Here is a 20278-nt window from a genome sequence, read left to right on the forward strand (position 1 = left end):
GCTGCTCTGTGCAAAACTATTGCACAGAGAAGGTAAGTATAACATTTTTTTTATATATTTGTTTTATAAAAATGAATGCTTTACAGTCACTTTAAATTGTTTTTGAGATGAGAATTTGGTAATATGTTATTGTCAATAACTGTATGCACATGTATTTACTGTATGTAAAGAGCTGGGATAATAAAATATTTCCTACATTTTTCAGATGCTCCCAAAATTAAGGGTCCAGTGGTGGTTTACACCTGGGAGGGAAATCCTGTAAATATCACTTGTGAAGTCCTTGCCTACCCTACTGCAAGAGTGTCCTGGCTCAGGGATGGACAACTTCTGCCAAGTTCTAACTTCTCCAACATCAAGATACACAGCAGTCCTTTAGCCAGCAGCCTTGAGGTGCAAAGCAAACATAATTATACTTTGTTCACTTTTCCATTGTCCATGTATTACTTAAATGAATAAGTACATGAATGCTTAGCTATCTTCAGCAATCACCCTGCTAGTGATATCATCATCTGACTGGGTATTTCACTATGGCTAGTCATATACAGGTAGATTTCTCTCATTCAACTCTGTGGGTTGAACAGGAGAACTCACCTGATTCCCCCCACACATGCTAAAAAGTGTAGACAGAGGAACATGCATTCCCTGCTATTGTATTCAGACAGCCACATTACCGTTGTATGAATTCTGACAAATTTCCCGTTGATTATTAAATCAACTTTTGTTGAGCTGTGTGGGGCCAACAGTGCTACCTATGAATCAGATGAAATGAAAGTTGTGTGTAACTAGTATAAGATTGTGCTCAAACCCATTTGGCAATCTTTGGCATTGCTTATTCTTTAAAAAAAGCCTTACATTTCTCTTGTGTACTGAGAGTGTGTAAGTAACTAGTTTATGTTTGTTCTACCAGATAAACCCAGACTCTGAAAGTGATTTTGGAAACTATAATTGCACTGCAGTCAACAGTGTTGGTCAAGAGTCTTCTGAGTTCATTCTTGTACAAGCAGGTCAGTAACAGTTGATTCCCTTGTTTTTTATCATTTTTTTGGGGATTGTGGTGATTATATTTATAAGTGATACTAAAAATCCAAAATAAGCATCAAAATATAGAGTATGGCAATGCATGCATTATAATAAGAAAGGTGCCCTATATTAGAAATGTGAAATTTGATTTGTTGGTATTGGGCACCCCAAGTTGTTCTGCCCGGTAATAATTCATATTAGAAAGTATACAAGCAAACAGTCACTTTCAGGGCTAAGAGGTCTTCCTTAGTGTAGAAATTTAAGGACAATGGTAATCCCACAAAACTAGTCGGATGCTGCCTTCTTCAGATGGGGGAGTCCGATAAGTACTTCAAAAAGAAAAAAAATAGAAGACGCGCACGCCTAGTGCCTTACAAAAATATTTATTCAAAAATGTAAATCAATAAAAAATGGATACTCATAAGATGACAAATAGACATGAGCCCCATAAAAACACAATGCCGAACAGGATGGACACAGATGTGCCATATACACAACAAGGGGTGTACAGCTGATGCGTTTCTGGGGCGCACCCCCTTCCTCAGAGCTAAGCTACTCTGAACACCTTAGGACAAGTGCTTAGAATAGAAATGACCTTCATACAGGAAATCCACCCCCAAAAGTGGTGGAGAAAATGGAAACAGCAAAAAAGATAAAAAGGAATTAAACTATTGGTAATCACAGGTTAATTTAAATTAAACTGAAAAAACTTAAATTAAGAAAACTTAAACCTAAAAAATCCACTTTCATCATAATTGCCTTGCATCACAATAAACTGCAAATGTCTTGAATGTCAGGAACCACAAAATGTTAGAACCACAAAATATTATTATTAATGATGACTCTGCTAATACCAACTTATACCATTCATGAATCATATTCCCAAAATCCATAAAGATGTTATCAAGCCTCCAGGCAGACCAATTATATCTGGTATCGATAGTCTCACCAGCCCTACGGGAAGTTATATTGATCACTTCCTACAAAAATTGGTAGTACAGCTATCTTCCTATGTTTGCGATTCAGCCACATGCTAGAGATCTTATCCCAATACCAATGGCAGACAGGATACCATTGGTTATCATTAGACGTGGCCCCACTGTACACGTCCATACAGCATAACTTTGGATTACAAGCTGTCCAATATTTTATAGCACGTGAAAACCATCTTCATCCCAGGCAGAGCATTGAATATACCTTAACACACAATTATTTTGTGTTCCAGGAGGATTATTATAAACAAATCAAGGGCACAGCTAAGGGGGCCAGGTTCGCACCGAGTTACACCAACTTATTCATGGGATATTGGGAGCAATTCCACATTTGGTCCAATAATCCCATCGTGCGAACCTTGTCCTCTATGCCCGTTGTATCGATGATATTTTGGTGATTTGGGATGGCGATGACCGCCAGCTGGAAGACTTCCATGCACATTGCCAGAACAAACCCTTCGGGATTGAACTCACCCATGTTCTCGACAATCAGAATTTGGTCTTTTTGGACCTTGAACTGATGGTAGATGATGAACATCAGATAATTTCCCACACTTACTTTAAGCCATCAGCAGGTAATTCCTACCTTCGTGCCCGGAGCCATCACCACGCCAGATGGATCAAAAATGTACCCCTTGGCCAGTTCTGACAGTTTTGAAGGACTTTTACCTGTCTGACAGACTATAAAGAACAGAGTGGTGTATTGAAAAATAAATTTCAGGAAAAAGGGTATGACCAGGCCATTATTGAGGTTGCATATACTAAACATTGGCAGATGTAACTAGTAGCAGCCAGCAGTAAATGTCATCAACTTCAGGTCACATGTGCCAACAATGGTGAGAAGTAGCAGATCCAACAGCTGTTTAGACATTACCTTTAGTACCCTTTTTAACAACAGAGCCTTTCCGATAAAACAGATTATAGAAAAACAATGGGGCTTTCTCCACCGTGACCCTTGCCTCACCAATGTTCTCCCAGAATGCCCAAGTGTCCTCTTCCGTAGACCTAGGAATCTGAGGGGCTTCATTGCCCCAAGTAGAGTTTGTACACAAAAAAAAAAAACACACTTCACACCAACTGGAGTAGTCTATTTGATCAAAGGGGCAGCTTCAAGTGTGGAGTTCCCAATTGGGGTGCTTGTCACTACATGTGGCATAAGAAGAGGAAAGTTGTAGATAGTGATGACCAGACCCATGGCATTCGACAATTCATCAACTGTGGGTCACAGTTCATTGTCTACTGTCTGGTATTCCCCTGTGGTCTACTTTATATGAGTTGTACAATACGTACCCTACATACACGTTTTGGGGAACACAAACGGAACATCCAAAAAGGTTTTGACAAGCATTCACTACCTTTTCACTTTCTAGAAAAACAAAACCAAAATCCATCTGGTCTGAGGTTGGTTGGGTTGGAGATCATGGTTGAGGATGCAGACATAGTATGGCTGTTTCAGAGATTATGTAGAAGATCTTTTGGATACACCGGTTAGGGTCTTTAACCCTGAGGGACTTTAATGTAGGGTTGGATGTTCACACCCTGATGTGGGGGGTTGTGATCCCTGGGCATGCCATCATCCTAGTCCTTTTCGTCTTTGGTTTATGATGTAGTTCATTTTATTACAATTTTTTTTTGTCAATTTTAGATAGTTTTTATATCTACAGTATATTATAATTTTGCATATACATTTGAAGCTCCTTGTGCTCAAATATACATTTCATGAATTGTATCCTTATGTTGGGGTTGGCTTTCTGGTCTACTAACAGTATATATACTATACCTTATCATTATCTTAATGCTTTTTAAGAATTTATTAGTACTTCACATTTCATTTTTTCCATTCAATTTCAAAAAAATATATATACTATTTATACTATATATATATATATATATATATATATATATATATATATATATATATATATATATATATATATATATATATATATATATATATATATATATATATATATATATATATATATATATATATATATATATATATATATATATATATATATAATATTTTAACAATCATTTTCATTTGTTTATTATTTATTTTGATAAATTTTATTATCTTTTCATATCTCTCTCTTCTTTTTTTTTTTAATCTTTCCTTTGGGGACACGGTCTTGCACTTCTGCCACAGATGTGACGTCATCAGTACTAATATTTTGTAGTTCTAATATTTTGTGGCTCTGACATTTTTAAAGTCAGTTGCAGTTTATTACATTGTAATGCAAGGCAATTATGATGAAAGTGAATTCTTGAATTTAAGTTTTCTTAATTTAAGTTTTTTGCTGTTTTCCTTTCCCCCGCCTCTTTTCGGGGTGGTCTAATTTGGGGGTGGGTTTCCATCCTGTTCAGCACTGTATACAGTGTTGAATTACAGCTTCAACTAATCATTTTTTTTGTTTAGTGGCTAGAGAAGGGGTGGGTTAAATGTTCTGTCAGGTAATTTTTTTGTTGTCTGCATATTTGTATAAATAGAGCTGGAAGTAAAGAGGAATCTCCCTTTTTTAAGTTGAAGAAAAGTTGTATCTATTTATCTATCTATCTATCTATCTATCTATCTATCTATCTATCTATCTATCTATCTATCTATCTATCTATCTATCTATCTATCTATCTATCTATTTATCTATCTATCTATCCTGTACATCGTATTCTATATTTTCTTCTCTGTTTTGTTTAAATAGTTATTGTTAATCATGTAATTTTTCCTAATTGGCAGAGACCCCATCATCACCAACTATTCTCAAGGTGGAATCTTACTCTAGCACTGCAATGGTTGAGTTTGAAGAACCAGATTCCACAGGCGGAGTGCCCATTCTTAAGTACAAAGCAGAGTGGAGAGCAACAGGAGCAGAGATATGGCAGACTGGCAATTTCAGTACCCGGGATGGTAATTGGAAATATGTTATAATGCCCTTTCTGTCTTGACTCTTCTATTCCATGATTAGAAAAAAAAATATCTAATGTCTAAATCAAGAGTTTTTGCTTTTTAAATCAGTAGCAAACTAAAAAGAATCATGCCTCAGTAGAAAGTTTTTAGTTTAGAGGTCAACTGATGTAGCAATTATAGGTGAATTACCATAGACTTAATAATAAATAATCTAATTCTTACATTTCTCAGGGATTATATACCAATATGTATTTTCCAGGCTCTCTTCATATGTTTTCTAAAAGAGTCTTACTAATACTGCTCTATTTTGTGTACTGTAATACACACAAATTGTGACTGTTTCAGTTCACCTATGCCCCCCAACGCTGATATGAACTTTTGGAATACATTAATATTATAGATTACATTTGTAAATGTATTTAAATTAAATGGCCTCTTCATTTCTTAGATTGTTGTGTTCTGATATACTTTACTGTGTTATTAGTTCATGTAATACTACTTAGAGCCTATGTATTCACTTAAACCTGTGACAAGTACCTTTTGCTTGTGTAAAATAGCCCTTTAAATGAGATGAATAGTGTAAAGCTGCAGCTGTCCCATGTTAGCTCTAAAATAAAGAACTGAGCGAACATAAGATTGATGATTGCTCAGTTGTCTGTCTGCTCAGTGCAGATAGCAGTAACTGTCACCCCTCTCTACCCTTTCACTGGGGTGCCAGGCAGGAATGGTGTTGGGCACACTTGGCTTCAACTCTCAGCTGCGCGCTGAGAGCCAAAGTCAGCTGTCAATTAAGTAGCTGGGTGTATCCTAACAATATGATCAAAATCCTTCCAGAGCCAGGAGCTCTTTGACATCAGAAGAGCAAAATTAAGTGCACTCTTGTGACCCACAGGTGAAGCATGGCCAAAAAAGCCCTGGACATACTTCTCTTTTAAAATCCTGTAAACCATTGTAAACATTACCTTGTTATGTGTACACTGTTTTCCATAGAGGTTGAGGGTTATCTCTTAAGTCATGTGACTTTTTTGTGTTTGCAGAGAGTTCAGAGGGTTCTCTTACAATAACTGGACTCAGGCCAGAAACAACTTATTCGGTGAAACTGTCAGCTATCAATGGCAAGGGTATTGGCGAATCATCCCCACCCTTTGAATTTATCACCCAGCCTGTTCGTAAGTACATTTGGAGCTTTCTACTATTTTTATTGCTGTGTTACTTGGATTATTTTAGTTGCACTGATATTCATATTACTAATATTTTGAAACTTAAATCAATAATTGTTATTGCTCTTTTCTTAGCCACAAATGTATAGAATGATCACTTTTGTAAGTAAGCTGAGTGCAACTTCTTTAATTTTAAAGACAAATAGAAATTATTTGATGACTTTTTAATATCATTTTACCATTTAAGGGGCAAGAATACATTTTTCTCTATCTAGTTGCAGGTTTAATTTACTAAACTGTGTCTTGATAATAATGTAAATGACACACATAAGAATCCTTCTCGTTTTCCTTATTGTTTTGTGATTGGATGTCTTGTTGAATTCATAAGCAGCCAATGACAGAGCAGAAAGGAAGGTAAAAGGTTGATTAAATCAAAGGCCAACTTGGACTTACTTCAAAGGAAAAACAATTGGAAGTCAATTGTAATATTTAGCTGTTAAAGAACCTTTTTAAAGCATAGTAAATATTTTGATTCAAGTGTTAGTTGTGCTATAGCAGGGTTTAAAAAAACATGTACTTTCTCACTTTTCTCAGACAGACTGGCAGGTGTTGTCTTTGTACAGTACTACAATTATACGAAATGTGTTTTTTTGGGTGTTTTTTGGGTACTCAATGATTTGATTCTTGACCTTCAAAGGCCTCACTTATACTTGATACATTAAAGCAGTGATTCTCAACCAGGGTTCCTCCAGAGGATGCTAGGGGTTCCTTCAGCATTGAGACATTTCTGCCTCTCAGATAAGTTCCCATAGACACTATTGATCTTTTTAGCTCTCTGTAAGGAGGTAATTCTTCCCAATGACCACAAGTGTAAGGACCAATCTTCCCACTGACCATCACACTAATGTATCCTGAGTTGTAGATTTCTAATTTTTAGCAGGGGTTCCCCGAGACCGGAGAACTATTTCAAGGGTTCCTCTGTGTTGAAAAGGTTGAGAAAGGCTGCATTAAAGGGACAAAATCACTTATATAGATTGACTTACCTGCCAAAAGAATAGTTGCTACACGCATTCTTTCCGATGGCTTGTAAATTGAAACATTCCTGTTTGCTGTCCACAGCATATATTCCACACTTCTAGGTGTGTGGAGACCTGTTCCCCTGCTGCACTCTGTGGTTTCTCCTGCTGGTGTGTACATCACAATGGGAAATACAAGCAGCAGAAAGAAACCATTATGCGCTGTGAGGGAAACATGCATACGGCCCATCTGACCTGTCATAAACCTGTAGTAGCAGGCAAGCAGTGAAGAAGCAGCATTTCAATAAATGGGCCACTGGAAAGCTAAATATAGTGACTTCCCTTTTAGCAGGTATGTCATTCTATACAAGTGACTCTGTGCTGAAAGGGTCACGTCAGGATAAAAATGTATAAATGGATGCATAAATCATTTACATATGAACGTTAGTACATTTACAGAACCTGTACAAGAAAAATCAATTTTATCAGTAGCAGGTGCTACAGCATAAATGACTTAAAAATTCATATAAAAGCAAAGCAATTCAATAGGAATTCACAGTTGTGAGCTGCAGTTTGATATTTAAAAAAAAGTCACAATGCAATAATGATCTAATATTGCCTTTCATGTTATTATTGAATTTCAAATCTTTCGTTGTAAGAACTGACAAATATAGCAAGCTTGAGCTGGCATATTTGCTTGATGCCAACATACTAAAAAAAATGTATTAGGCTGGCAAAAAAAATCTAATTTCACTAGTGCATAGTAAAAACTATATGCTGCAATGGGAGCAAACAAAGGGAAACTGTATTGCTGAGTTACTGCTAGCTGCAAAACACTAAAGGCTCATTAGAACCTTATTAACACTTGCACATTTCTATTGAATGCCTTTAACAGAGTTTAAATTAAAACCATTCTACAGGACAGCCTAATAGAAATCAGTATTCTTTGTAGTGACTGATGATTTCTGATTGACTTTTATGAGTTACAGGTATCAGAATAATATTGTAAATGTGTTTGGTTTAAATTGCTAACAGAAGTCTATTGCAATTACAGTAAAAAGCTATACAAAATGTCCACTTAGGCCTCTGTTCAAATCATTAACTAAAACATATTTTATTATAAACCATTTGAAAATAAAATTTATAAAAAATATCAGCTCAAAGAAAGAAGTCTGGGGGTAGGATTACATAGAATCTCTGAAAGAATAAGCTAGGTTGAGCCAGGATCCTGTTCGGGCTGATTGGCATCTTGAGTGGCCACATTGTTTTTCTTGAGATTTCACAGCATTCCACTTTTTAAGGCATGGTAATTCAGATAGACAATGGGCATTTACAGTAAATCTTCAGCAGTATAGATTGGTGACTTCCTGAATTAAATTTGTGGGGGGTTTAACATCCTGTTTGAAACCCTCTGAAACCAGAGTCCAGCTGAGTCCAGTTAGTAGACTCTGCCCAGTTTAACAGTTGGGCACTGCCATGTGATCTTTCAAAAAACAGGTTTGAGGGATGCCTAACATTGTATTTTGGACCCAGGATTTAAGTCAAATTCTGAGCCACAGTGTACTTTGGCAGCGTATTTTTGACTGAGCAATTACAGAGAGCAAGTGCACCCCAAACTACTTTCATTTGACTGATATCAATTTAAAAAATATATTTTTTTGTGTGTCTTGACTTTCAGAAGTTATAGCCCCAAAATACTGTATTTTTTTAGTCAGAAGAAGCTGGCATTGCTGATGTAACCTTTTACTCCTACACCACCACCCCCAAGAACCCTTGAAACTGGCTACCACTGCATACAGCAGAATTGTTTGATCACTCCATCCTAAAGAAAAACAAAACAAAAAAAGCATAAAAAGAGAGGTAGAAGAGCTACAGTACATGGTGGTTGTAGGTGCCAAGCATTGCTAATTGAACTCCCCCTCCCTCCATGAGGAGACGCTCTGGGAAACCGGGAGACCCCCCCCCCCCCACAGCCAGTGACTAAGCATTGGAGACAACTAAAATGTGGAGCAGTGATGGGTCAGGGATTAGTGAAGCAATGACTCTTGTGTTCTTGCTATAGCAACTACTTTCTGGCCTAATAGATGGGATCACTCATATAAAACATCAACTGTAATTCCTCCCATATTTAGCACAATGTTCCTGTACTGGGTGGCCCCACAATAATACATTTCTGCTTGCCATCACTTATTTCATTATTTTTATTTTGACCTATTTACAGCTTTTATATTTTTCTCCTTGCCCAAATCAAACAAATATGTGTACAGATAATATAACATATATCAATATGACAGTATAAATAATTAAAACAAAAACACAAGTTGTGTTTTGTTTGTGGGAGCTTTCAGATAAGTGCTGTAGTCTTTTCCATGGCATATCAGTGGGGAAAGAATATAGTGCCCCTGAATAATATATGGTGAAGAACTGTTAAAAATTGCTCCCTTCCTATAGTTCACAGTCTGGGCAGTCCAGCACTAACATATGCCCTCCGCAAATCCAAAAATGGCTAAATCTGTATTTTTGGAAGCTAACACTATATGCCTTTTGTCTCAACATTTTGTTTTGTGCTCATTATCTTGTGTCTCCACATTTGAACCTGTACCTTTTTTGAAAAAGTGGTGACAAAGCTGCCAATCTGCCCAAGAGCTGAGCAACAGAGTCCAAGGAGCTGCCTGGAATTCGCCAATGCCACACCCCCCCTCCCCCAAGGAGTGATAGAGTTTGCTGTAGAATGGCTCACAAGTAGCAGCCCTTGGGTACTCTTAGCCCTTGTACACACGGTCGGACATTCTGATAACCAAATCCGTTGGATTTTGTCCGACGGATTTTGTCCGACGGATTTTGTCCGAAACTGTTGCATACTCACGGTATGGAAAATCCGATTGTACATAATGTGATGACCCTATTTCATTAGGACGGGACAACGTTCAGGCTAGTAGCCAATAGCTTTGGTCTAGGAATTTGATCTGAGCATGCGTGGCACTTTGTCCGTCAGAGTAGGCTACACATGATCGGAGAATGTCCGATCGGAGCACTTTGTCAGAAAATTTTACGGACAAGTTGGAAAACTTGGTCCGTTGGATACTCCGATGGAAACAGTTCAGTGGAGACCACACACAGTCGGATTATCCGACAAAACGGTCCGATCGGACACATTCCGTCGGAATCTCCGACCGTGTGTACAAGGGCTAAGGGACATGTGATTTTACCAAACATTTACTGGTGGTGAATCAATCACTGCGATATAAACACATGCAGCGAGAAACTGACTATGGTCTAATTTGAACTGCTCATACTGCCCTGCCTTTGCTTATCTTTTCATTTGTATGTGTGTCTGAATCTTTATTGGAGAAAACAAAAGATTTTTTATTTTTTTTTGTTTCTGCCCCATTTTGACTATTCAACCTGGACACCATAATCTTGCTGCTGGCCATGTTTAACCAAAACATGCTAATGCCCTGATATTTAAAAAAAAGCAAAATGGAAATCTGGTGTCTCTGGGATGAGGATGAGTGGTAACTTGGGTGCACACAATTTTTAAATTTTAATTTAAAGGACACAATGAGGTGCTATGAAAAAAAAAAGCGATTGAATTAGCTGGAAGCTAGCATTCCACTTAAAGTGATTGTAAAATCTTGTTTAAAAAAATAAAAAATAAATAACAAACATGTTATACTTACCTCCGCTGCACAGAGCAGCCTGGATATTCCTCTTTTCGGGTCCCTCTTTGCTGGTCCTTGCCCCTCCCTCCTGTCGAGTGCTCCCACAGTCAGCAGCTTCCTATGAGGGCACTGGAGCCAAGTCACAGCTCCACGTGTTCATTCAGACACGGAGCCCCGCCCAGGCCCAGCCCCATCCCCTCTCTACCCTGATTGGCTGAGTGATGTTGATGGACAACCACGGGAGCCAATGGCGCCGCTGTTGTGTCTCAGCCAATCAAGAGGAGTGTCCCAGGTGCCTTAGACATTTGTGGACATCACTGGAGAGAGATGGGGCTCAGGTAAGTAATTGCGGTGTGCTGAGGAGGCTGCTACACACACAGAAGGTTTTTTTTATTTTAATTTTAATGCATAGAATGCATTCAAATAAAAAACCTTTTGCCTTTACAACTCCTTTAAAAAGACAAACCTAAAATATACAGTTCAGCAACTAACAAGATGCTTAAACACCTAAACAGATTTTTTTTTCTAATATTTATTATCTCCTCTTGATACAAACATTGGAAGGTTTTCAAACATACAGAGCCTATTTTTAAAATTAAAATGGAAACGTTACTAATAAATGGAACACATAGGATTCATACAGTGGAAATCTTCTGGTGAGGCAGTCAAAAAACCTATGAGCATCTTAGCTGCAGGGAGTTGGTTTACAAATTGCTGAATTACATGCAGCCACTTCTTCAGAGGCAAGGTTACAAAAATGTCCCCTTGCACCCTTTATTACTTGTGTCTGGTCAGCATGCAAGTGAAGGTGACACAGCATATTTTTGGCAAAATTTTTGGCTCATTCTTGTAGGGGAAGTGGTGTGAGGATGGAGTGGGGTGTGGCATTTGCACCACGTGAAATATTACACCTTAAATAGAGTTGTAACATGGTAGAAAAGGTAAAGGTAGCCTTTAATCTATTCACCAAGACCCAGATATTCCCTGTCAAGTGCTACCATCCTGCCTTGTACAGAGCAAAGAAACAATGAATACAGGCTGGTAATGGCCCACATGTTAAAGAGACATCTTCCCTTCCAGTGGCAGTCAAGTGCCACGTCTCTCTGCATGTATCAGCAGCCAAGCAGAGTATTTGTTTAGTCAATGTTGGCTTCATGTGTTGGGGATAAGAAGAAGCATATTTGATAAAATTGATGGGGCTGATGATGCATGTACCATTATCTTTACATGCTTAGCAAATGGAAAGGTCCACTTAAAATCTTTCTTGGTATGGGGCGCATTTGCCATTCTGTTCATTCAAGTTGTGTATTTATTCACTCAGCACATAATCAAATAATTTTGTTTTTGTTTTTTTTGTAATTAGTTGTTTTACTATTGAAACGTTTATCCATATTTAAAATATGGATAATATTTGAGGTCGATGCACTTGTTTTTGCCACCCTTTTCCACAATATTATTATTTTGTAAGAGAATGGGCCTTACATTGGTTTGAGGAAACAGTTACCTCACAAGAACATTGCTGCCATCACTTGTCCTATCAATTAAAGTGGGCCACAGTTTAGTTTAAACGTTTTTCAAAGGCTTTGTATGTTTAAAAAGAATTCAGTGTGTTTGGCAAAATGAAAATATAACGTTTGGTTACATATTTGATCACTTTTGTCGTTGCTTACCTGTGTAGTGTGGATTTGTCAATTGGAGTATATCAAAACTGGTATATCAAAATCAAAATATGATAATTTGACGACAATCAAAAATATTTCAATATAAGTTCTGATAAAAATAAAAAAAAACTGACTCATGGTTTTAAGCTATATATTAGTTGGCAAATAGGTGATTTATTACTGTGATAGAATCAATAATTATGTATTGATTTCTTTTTGAATTCTCTTTATTTGTTAATATAAATATAGACCCCTTTGTTTGCTGTTATACAGTTAATGCTTTACGATGCTTTATTATAAAATATGTGTGGTTTTAAGATACGTTCAAAGGTCCAAGGTGTGGAGGTTTTGAATGTATTACATAGGGCAAAGTTTCCCAAACATATCAAGTCCCACCTGCAGTTCTTACTTAGTGAATGTCCACATAGGAAGCTAAATTCCATTACTTAGACACAAAACACTTTATATCTGTATAAGTGGGATTACTTGGTGGGACTTGAAGGCATGTTTGGCAAACACAAAACAGAACCTAAATATTCTACTTTTGAGTGTTAACATTTATTTTTTAGTATTGATTTAAGATATTTGAGCCTGGCTTATGTTAATAAATATCTATTTTCTGCCAGTGTATTTTCAGAAAACAAAAAAACAGTAACTGAAAAAAATAAAAAATAAATAAAATAATAATGGAGAAATTGTTACTTTGTATTATAGCCCTTCATTGCTTTTGCAGACTATTTATATGTATTGATTTCAATACAGGGCAAGGGCTTAGTATTGGTGGTTTAGCATTTTTCCAAATGCTCTATCAAGGATACTGTCTGGGACATTTATTGACATGGAACTTAACCAGAACTGAAGGCTCTCTAATCATTTTCATTATTTTCAAATTCTGATTTCATTTTCATTTGCCTTCATTACACAGTGTGTTCACATATTTAATTTGAGCTCATCCTTTCCTTTTGGTTGTCTGTTTGGCTCCATCTCACTTGCATTTTCTTTTATTTCGAACCATCTCTCTTCTTTCCATCTGTCTGCAACCCATTGGAACACCACAGATATTTTACATCCACGTAAGTGCCTCTTTGCAATCTTTCTCTCTTCTGTAACATTCATTATATCAGTGGCCCTGATTTTCCCTGCACACAGCTTTTGGGGTTATAAGAGGACATAAAGACATTGAATTAGACGTTATTTTAAAGAGTTCTGCCCTGTACACACGGTCGGAAATTCCTATGGGAAAAGTCCGATCGGATTTTCCGACAACATAATCCGATCAGACTTTTTCTGTCAGATTTTCCGACGCGCAAAGTTTGAGAGCAGGATCTAAAATTTTCAGACAACAAAATCTGATTGCATAAATTCCGATCGCGTGTAGACAATTCCAACGGACAAAGTGCCAGGCATGCTCAGAATGAACTAAAAGACGAAAGCTATTGGCTACTGGCCCGTTTATAGTCCCGACGTACATGTTGTACGTCACCTTGCTCAGAACGATCGGATTTTCCGACAGCTTTGTGCGACCGTGTGTATGCAACACAAGTTTCGACCAAAATCCATTTGGAAAATATCCAACGGATTTTGTGGTCGGAAAATATCCGACAGATTTTGTGGTCGGAAAGTCCGACCGTGTGTTACAGGGCATTAGAATGCACAGCATGGGCAAAGAGTTTTCCTGCAGTGAGAAGGCTTTTTTTTGGTCTTTGACTTCGCAAACCTCACAACCCATTATGTTTTTTATAAATATTTAAATAACGTTCATTTTAAAATGAGCAGTCTGTCACATTTCACCTTTTTAGTCAATCTGTTTTCTATTACACAATGGATCTTTAGAGTTTACACTTGTATAGTTCTCGGTAATATACCATGCAGAGTTTAATAAAGGATTTTTCTCTCTAATGAAATGATGGATTTTGAAGGGTATTGACCCTTTCTGTTTTCTTAAGTCTGAAAGTACAGTTGTACTACTACACATAAAGCTTTCTACTACAGATTATTTTAATTCATATGTCACAGCTCTAATACAATGTGATAAACAATAGTTGGTAGAAACATAGGAAGTGAGTTTGTTGGGTGGAAAATCACAGAATTAAAATGTATCAAAAGGCAAAACTTTTTTATTTTTTTATTTTTTTATTTTTTAAGATTTGGATAGAGTAAATAAGGGTTAGCACAAACATTTATGTATGTGTCTTTGGGAGATTCACTTCTCCATTTGTTCTGGTGACCATTGTCATGGTCACGCTTAGCCCACCCTGCTCCACATACACGCATGTACAAACATAAATGCACCAGTCAGTGAGACTCGGGTGATCACAGTTTGGAGTAAGGAGTCATTCCTGGCCCCTTACCACGTGATCAAGATCAGTGATCTTTTTTTTTCCTTCTCATGCTGACATTGTGAGGAGAAAAAAAGTCGATCACTGGCTTCTGTTGAAGGAACATCAGTCCTGAGGAGGAAGAGACAAAGCCACCTCATCTGTGCCCACCAGTATCACCTGCCAGTGCCACATGCCAGTGCTACAGTGCCACAAATCAGTGCCCACAGTACATAAAAGTGCCAGCAATCAGTGCCACCTATCAATGCCCACGAGTGCCACCTATCAATGCCTACCAGTGGTGCTAATCAGTGTCTCATCAGTGCCACCTAGTAGTGCTGCCTATCAGTGTCACATACCACTGCCCATCACTGCCACACATCAGTGTCCATCATTGCCACCCATCAGTCCCCATCAGTTCCATCTATCAGTGCCATTTATTAGTGCCCCTCAGGGCCACCTATTTGTGCCCCTCAGTGCTGCCCATCAGTGCCACCCATCAGTGCCACCTCTCAGTGCCCACCAATACCACCTATCAGTGCCACCTCATCAATGCCCACCCGTGCCGCCTATTAGTGCCCATCGGTGCTGCCTTATCAGTGCGCATCAGTGCGGCCTTATCAGTGCCCATCGATTCAGTCTATCGGTGCCCATCAGTGCAGCCTATCAGTGCCCATCAGTGTAGCCTCATCAGCGTACATCACTGAAGGAGAAAAATTACCTGCTTACAAAATGTATTAACAAAATATAAAACGGTTTTGTATTTTTTATTTTTTTTTGGTATTTTTGTTAATTTTTTTAACAAAAAATAAAAAACCCAGAGGTGATGAATTACCACCAAAAGAAAGCTCTATTTGTAGGAAAAAATATATAAAAATGTAATTTGGGTACAGTGTTGTATTACCACGCAATTGTCATTCAAATAATGACAGCTCTAAAAGCTGAAAATTGGTCTGGGCAGGAGGGGGGTTTAGGTGCCCAGTAAGCAAGTGGTTAAATATTTGCCAGTGTTTTACTAGACAAGGTGTTCTACAAAGTATCCAAAAGATAGTAGCAAGAAAATAGCTCCGGACAACTGCCACTCTGCAGGCAAATATCAGTGGTGTACTGAATAGAAAGGCGACTGGTGTGTGGCTGTCTTTGATGTTCTGTCTTTTATTCACTGAAAAGGAACAGAATCTCCTTCTATAGCAGGATTGGTTACCTCCGGAGAATTTTGGTTTAAGATTCTCTTTCCTTCCTCTCCCTAGAAGTGCAGTCATTGATTACTAACAATGAAAGCATAGTCGGCAAACCTTAGGGACTTTAATAAGCTCTGATCTTTGCACAATATGGCTGCATTGTAACTCCTCATGGGGCATAACAAATAACCTACAGAGTACTGAGATTTAAGAACTCTGACTGTAGTAAACAAGTCAAGGTGACAGCAATTTTTCTGAGCTGGAGGCAGAGGATTTTCCCTTAGGGTAAAAGGTTATATAAAAACCATGCAATAGTCTATGGACTGCTTTAGATTTTATAGGCCAGAGGAGAGTGGAATACATTGTAGATGTAGGATAGTAAAAAAGCACAGGAAGATTAATGTTAATAATCACACTAGGGCTGACATTTGTAAGTCGAGGAAAGAAAATGTGAGCTTATTAAATTTTGGATTCTACCTATAGTGCAGAGTAATAATGATATACAGAGAGAACGAACCCATAGCAAATTAGATGTAATAGGGTCAAGGTCTACTATACAACAGAAATAAGAGAGTTGTTGATTGGATACTGCATTTTTGTTGCCTAAGGCAACCAAGCAGATGCTGCCTTTCGTTTATTACCTGAACAACATGAATGACTCTTTATATCACCAGCCTTTATTCATGTGTTGTCTACATTTACATACAGACTGAATTGTCCTCAAAAAAGTTGCGGGCAGGGATTGGCCCAAAGTATTAGACAGATGGATGTAGCAGTTTTGTTTTTTTACACTTTTTTATTGACCATTCTAAGCCCTTGTACACACGGTCGGAGAATCTGTCGGAATGTGTCCTATCGGACCGTGTTGTCAGATAATCCGACTGTGTGTGGTATGCATCGGACTGATTACGTCGGACCCAATTTTCCAACTTGTTGGAAATATTTTCCGACCAACTGGTTCGATCGGACATGCTCTGATCATGTGTAGAGAATTTTGATCGGACCAAGTGCCTCGCATGCTCAGATCAAAGCTATTGGCTACTAGCCTGAATGTAGTCCCATCGTAACGAAATTGCATCATCACGTTCTGAATGATCGGATTTTTCGACAACTTAGTCCGACCGTGTGTATGCAACAGTTTCGGACAAGAATCGATGGGCAAAATCCGACGGATTTGGTTGTCGAAATCTCCAACTGTGTGTACAGGGGCTTAGAAGTGTTATAATTTGTGCCACCTTCTGTCTGCCTTGCTGGCCACCTTTTTTCGCATGCAAATGTATAGAAAAATATATACCCCCTTTAAAGGAAAACTATAACGGTTTTGGATGATTTTGTATTATTTTACTTCAACCGTTTATTGTTTCTTTCATTTCTGTGGTCTACTCACAGGACTTGCAGATGCCTCATTCTGCTTATAATTTAGTATTTATCCATGAATTGCACCAAGTTGCCTGTTCCTGCATTTGAAATATTGTATATTGATGTTATACTGTCTTTTATCCAGATCTCTTGTCTAACCCGTATTGCTTTGGTAATAATAATTGCTATATACCTTACTAATTGTTTACTTGCATACTATACAAAATTATAAGGAAAATGAAGCATCTGCAAGTCCTGTGAGTATCTCCCAAAACAAAAGCTACAACAAAAAAACATGAAAACACATATACAGTATATATATATATATGTATATATATATATATATATATATATATATATATATATATATATATATATATATATATATATATATATATATATATATATATATATCTATATATATATATATCTATATATATATATATCTATATATATATCTATATATATATATCTATATATATATATATATATATATATATATCCACTTACAACTATGTATTAGTTAACTTCATGCCAATTAGCATAGTCCTCTTAGCAATGTGACACATATTTAAAGTAGAACTTAAGGCAAAACTTTTTTCTTTTAGTTTTGGATAGAGTGGAGATGGATTTAAACATCTGTCAGTTTTTATTGCTGTCTGTGCCCCCATTAGGGAGATTCACCATCTCTACCCCACATTTTGTTTTGTCCCCAGAAAAGTAATAGAGGGGAACTCTTCCAATGGGGATACTAGTTCTGGGGACCAGGGGGATCCCCCAAAAAATTCCATTAATTTGCAGGGATTTCCTCTCACTTCCTGTTTGGGACAGGAAGGGAAGGGAAATCTCCACAATGAAACAAAGATGGTGAAAACAAATCTGACGGTTTATATACCTCCCTTACTCTATCCAAAATGAAAAAAAAAGTGTTGTTTCCATGGTTCTACTTTAAAGAACTGCAAATGTGCAGTATAATGTCAGTACAAAGCAACTGGGCTTACTGATTTCCATACTTTTTCACCATTTATAGTTACATAGTTACATAGTAGGTGAGGTTGAAAAAATACCATCAAGTCCAACCTATGTGTCACAGATGTTATACATAAACATCCAAGCAGGTAGTCAGATCGCTGGGCTGTACCAAGGAATAGGGACAACAAGTAAAAGGAAAAATATATGTATTTATTAAAGATAAGGACACATGTGCACCACCAATAAACAGCAACCATAAGCAAGCAAAGAAAATACAAGACAACCCCCAAAACCACCTAACTATCTAACTAACTAATATAATACACAAGCAAGGAAACAAACAAGAAATAATAAAGCAGGGACAAAAGCAACTAGGGGACAGAAACCAGGGATAAGGAAGCATACCAAGGAGCAGGGAACAGGACTGGATGACAGGATAACAAATGGGGTGCTGGAACAAACTGGAGCAAGAGCAGGTACTGGCAGGAACAAGGGCTAGCAGAGGAATTCTGAAGCACTGAGCATAGTTCAGAGGTGGCCTATATAGTCCAGCAGACCCATGACAGGTGTGCTTGATGGCACGTCCGAAGTCCGAGCAGGTAGACACCCACTGGTGGCCACTGGAATAACACATTTTGGTCCAGAATGTAATAGTGCCACCAGCAGATGAAACCAGAAATGACACTATGTTTGTGATTATACTGTATGTCAGTATTACATTGTATATCCCTGAATGTTGTGCTCGTTTAGGTGCTTATCTAATAGTTTTTTGAAACTATCGATGCTCCCCGCTGAGGCCACCACCTGTGGAAGGGAATTCCACATCCTTGCCGCTCTTACAGTAAAGAACCCTGTACATAGTTTATGGTTAAACCTCTTTTCTTCTAATTTTAATGAGTGGCCACGTGTCTCGTTGAACTTCCTTCCGCAAAAAAGTTTTATCCCTATTGTGGGGTCAACAGTACGGTATTTATAAATTAAAATCACATCCCCTCTCAAGCATCTCTTCTCCAGAGAGAATAAGTTCAGTTCTCACAACCTTTGCTCATAACAAATATCCTACAGACCCTTTATTAGTGTAGTTGGTATGGACGGGCCAGAGTCTTGTAGAGTGGGAGAATTATTGTTTTATCTCTGGAGTTGATCCCCTTTTTAATGCATGCCAATATTCTGTTTGTTTTCTTAGCAGCCACCCAAATGCATTATTTTACATTTCTGTACATTAAACCTCATTTGCCATGTTGTTGCCCACCCCATATATAACAGTGTTACACTACTACAGTGTTACACCACTTTATGGAAGTATGTACCCTTTAAAAACTGCTCCTATATGTGGACAAACGTATCCCAAATACGTGCTGACATGTGTATATTAATAACTAGTATCCTGTATATTAGTAACTAGTTAGTAACTTTCTACCAAGTTAGCCCATTTGTTTTTTAAATAACTAAAGCTCTTCATCAGATATATTTCATGCAAAATGTTCTATATGATTAAACTCTGTAATGAGTTTCCTTTACAAATCATAATTGCCTGCTAAAGCTGCAATAGCCCACACATACCACCACCAGTTGAGAGCTTATATCTATACACTATAAGTAATACTTAAATATAACATACTGTACCATACTGTATGCCACGGGGACCTTAATTAATGTGAGATATGGTGTATTTAACATTATCTAGGATTAGGGGGTACATTTTACTTTTTTTTATTATTATTTCTAGAGCAGGATACTTTGGAATAACTAAAGGTTTGGGTTTTCAAATAAATATTTTCTTATCTAATTTGGAGCACTGTGACCCCTCACCTATTGTGCACAAATCCCACCTTTGTACCACAGAAATTTTTATGTACATCACTCAAAAAAAAAAGAAAAAATGAAATACAATCCTAATCTTGATTGCTGCCACTTTAAAAATCCTAAAATATATGATATTATTTTATAATTAGAAATTTTAATCAGAGAATGTATTAACATATATTATTTATTGGCCTTGTTTATCTTTGAAGTAACAATACACTTTGAA

The 20278-nt window shown here is 37.4% G+C and overlaps 1 protein-coding gene across 11 annotated transcripts in view; it reads left to right on the top strand.

Annotated features, from left to right (window-relative positions):
* The window catches only part of NCAM1 (neural cell adhesion molecule 1), a 503899-nt gene that overhangs the window by 411100 nt on the left and 72521 nt on the right, over window positions 1–20278 (top strand). For 7 of the 11 annotated variants that reach the window (XM_077458119.1, XM_077458120.1, XM_077458126.1 and 4 more), the window contains 5 exons: window positions 206–390; window positions 908–1004; window positions 4747–4917; window positions 5955–6086; window positions 13475–13489. In XM_077458119.1, coding sequence (XP_077314245.1) covers window positions 206–390; window positions 908–1004; window positions 4747–4917; window positions 5955–6086; window positions 13475–13489 — 600 coding nt within the window. The remainder of the gene's footprint in view (window positions 1–205; window positions 391–907; window positions 1005–4746; window positions 4918–5954; window positions 6087–13474; window positions 13490–20278) is intronic. The other 4 variants (XM_077458122.1, XM_077458124.1, XM_077458128.1 and 1 more) reach the window with 1 other exon arrangement.

This window comes from Lithobates pipiens, unplaced genomic scaffold (genome assembly GCF_037356315.1).
Source record: "Lithobates pipiens isolate NorthernLeopardFrog02 unplaced genomic scaffold, aLitPip1_a1.2 Scaffold_27, whole genome shotgun sequence".
NCBI lineage: Eukaryota > Metazoa > Chordata > Amphibia > Anura > Ranidae > Lithobates > Lithobates pipiens.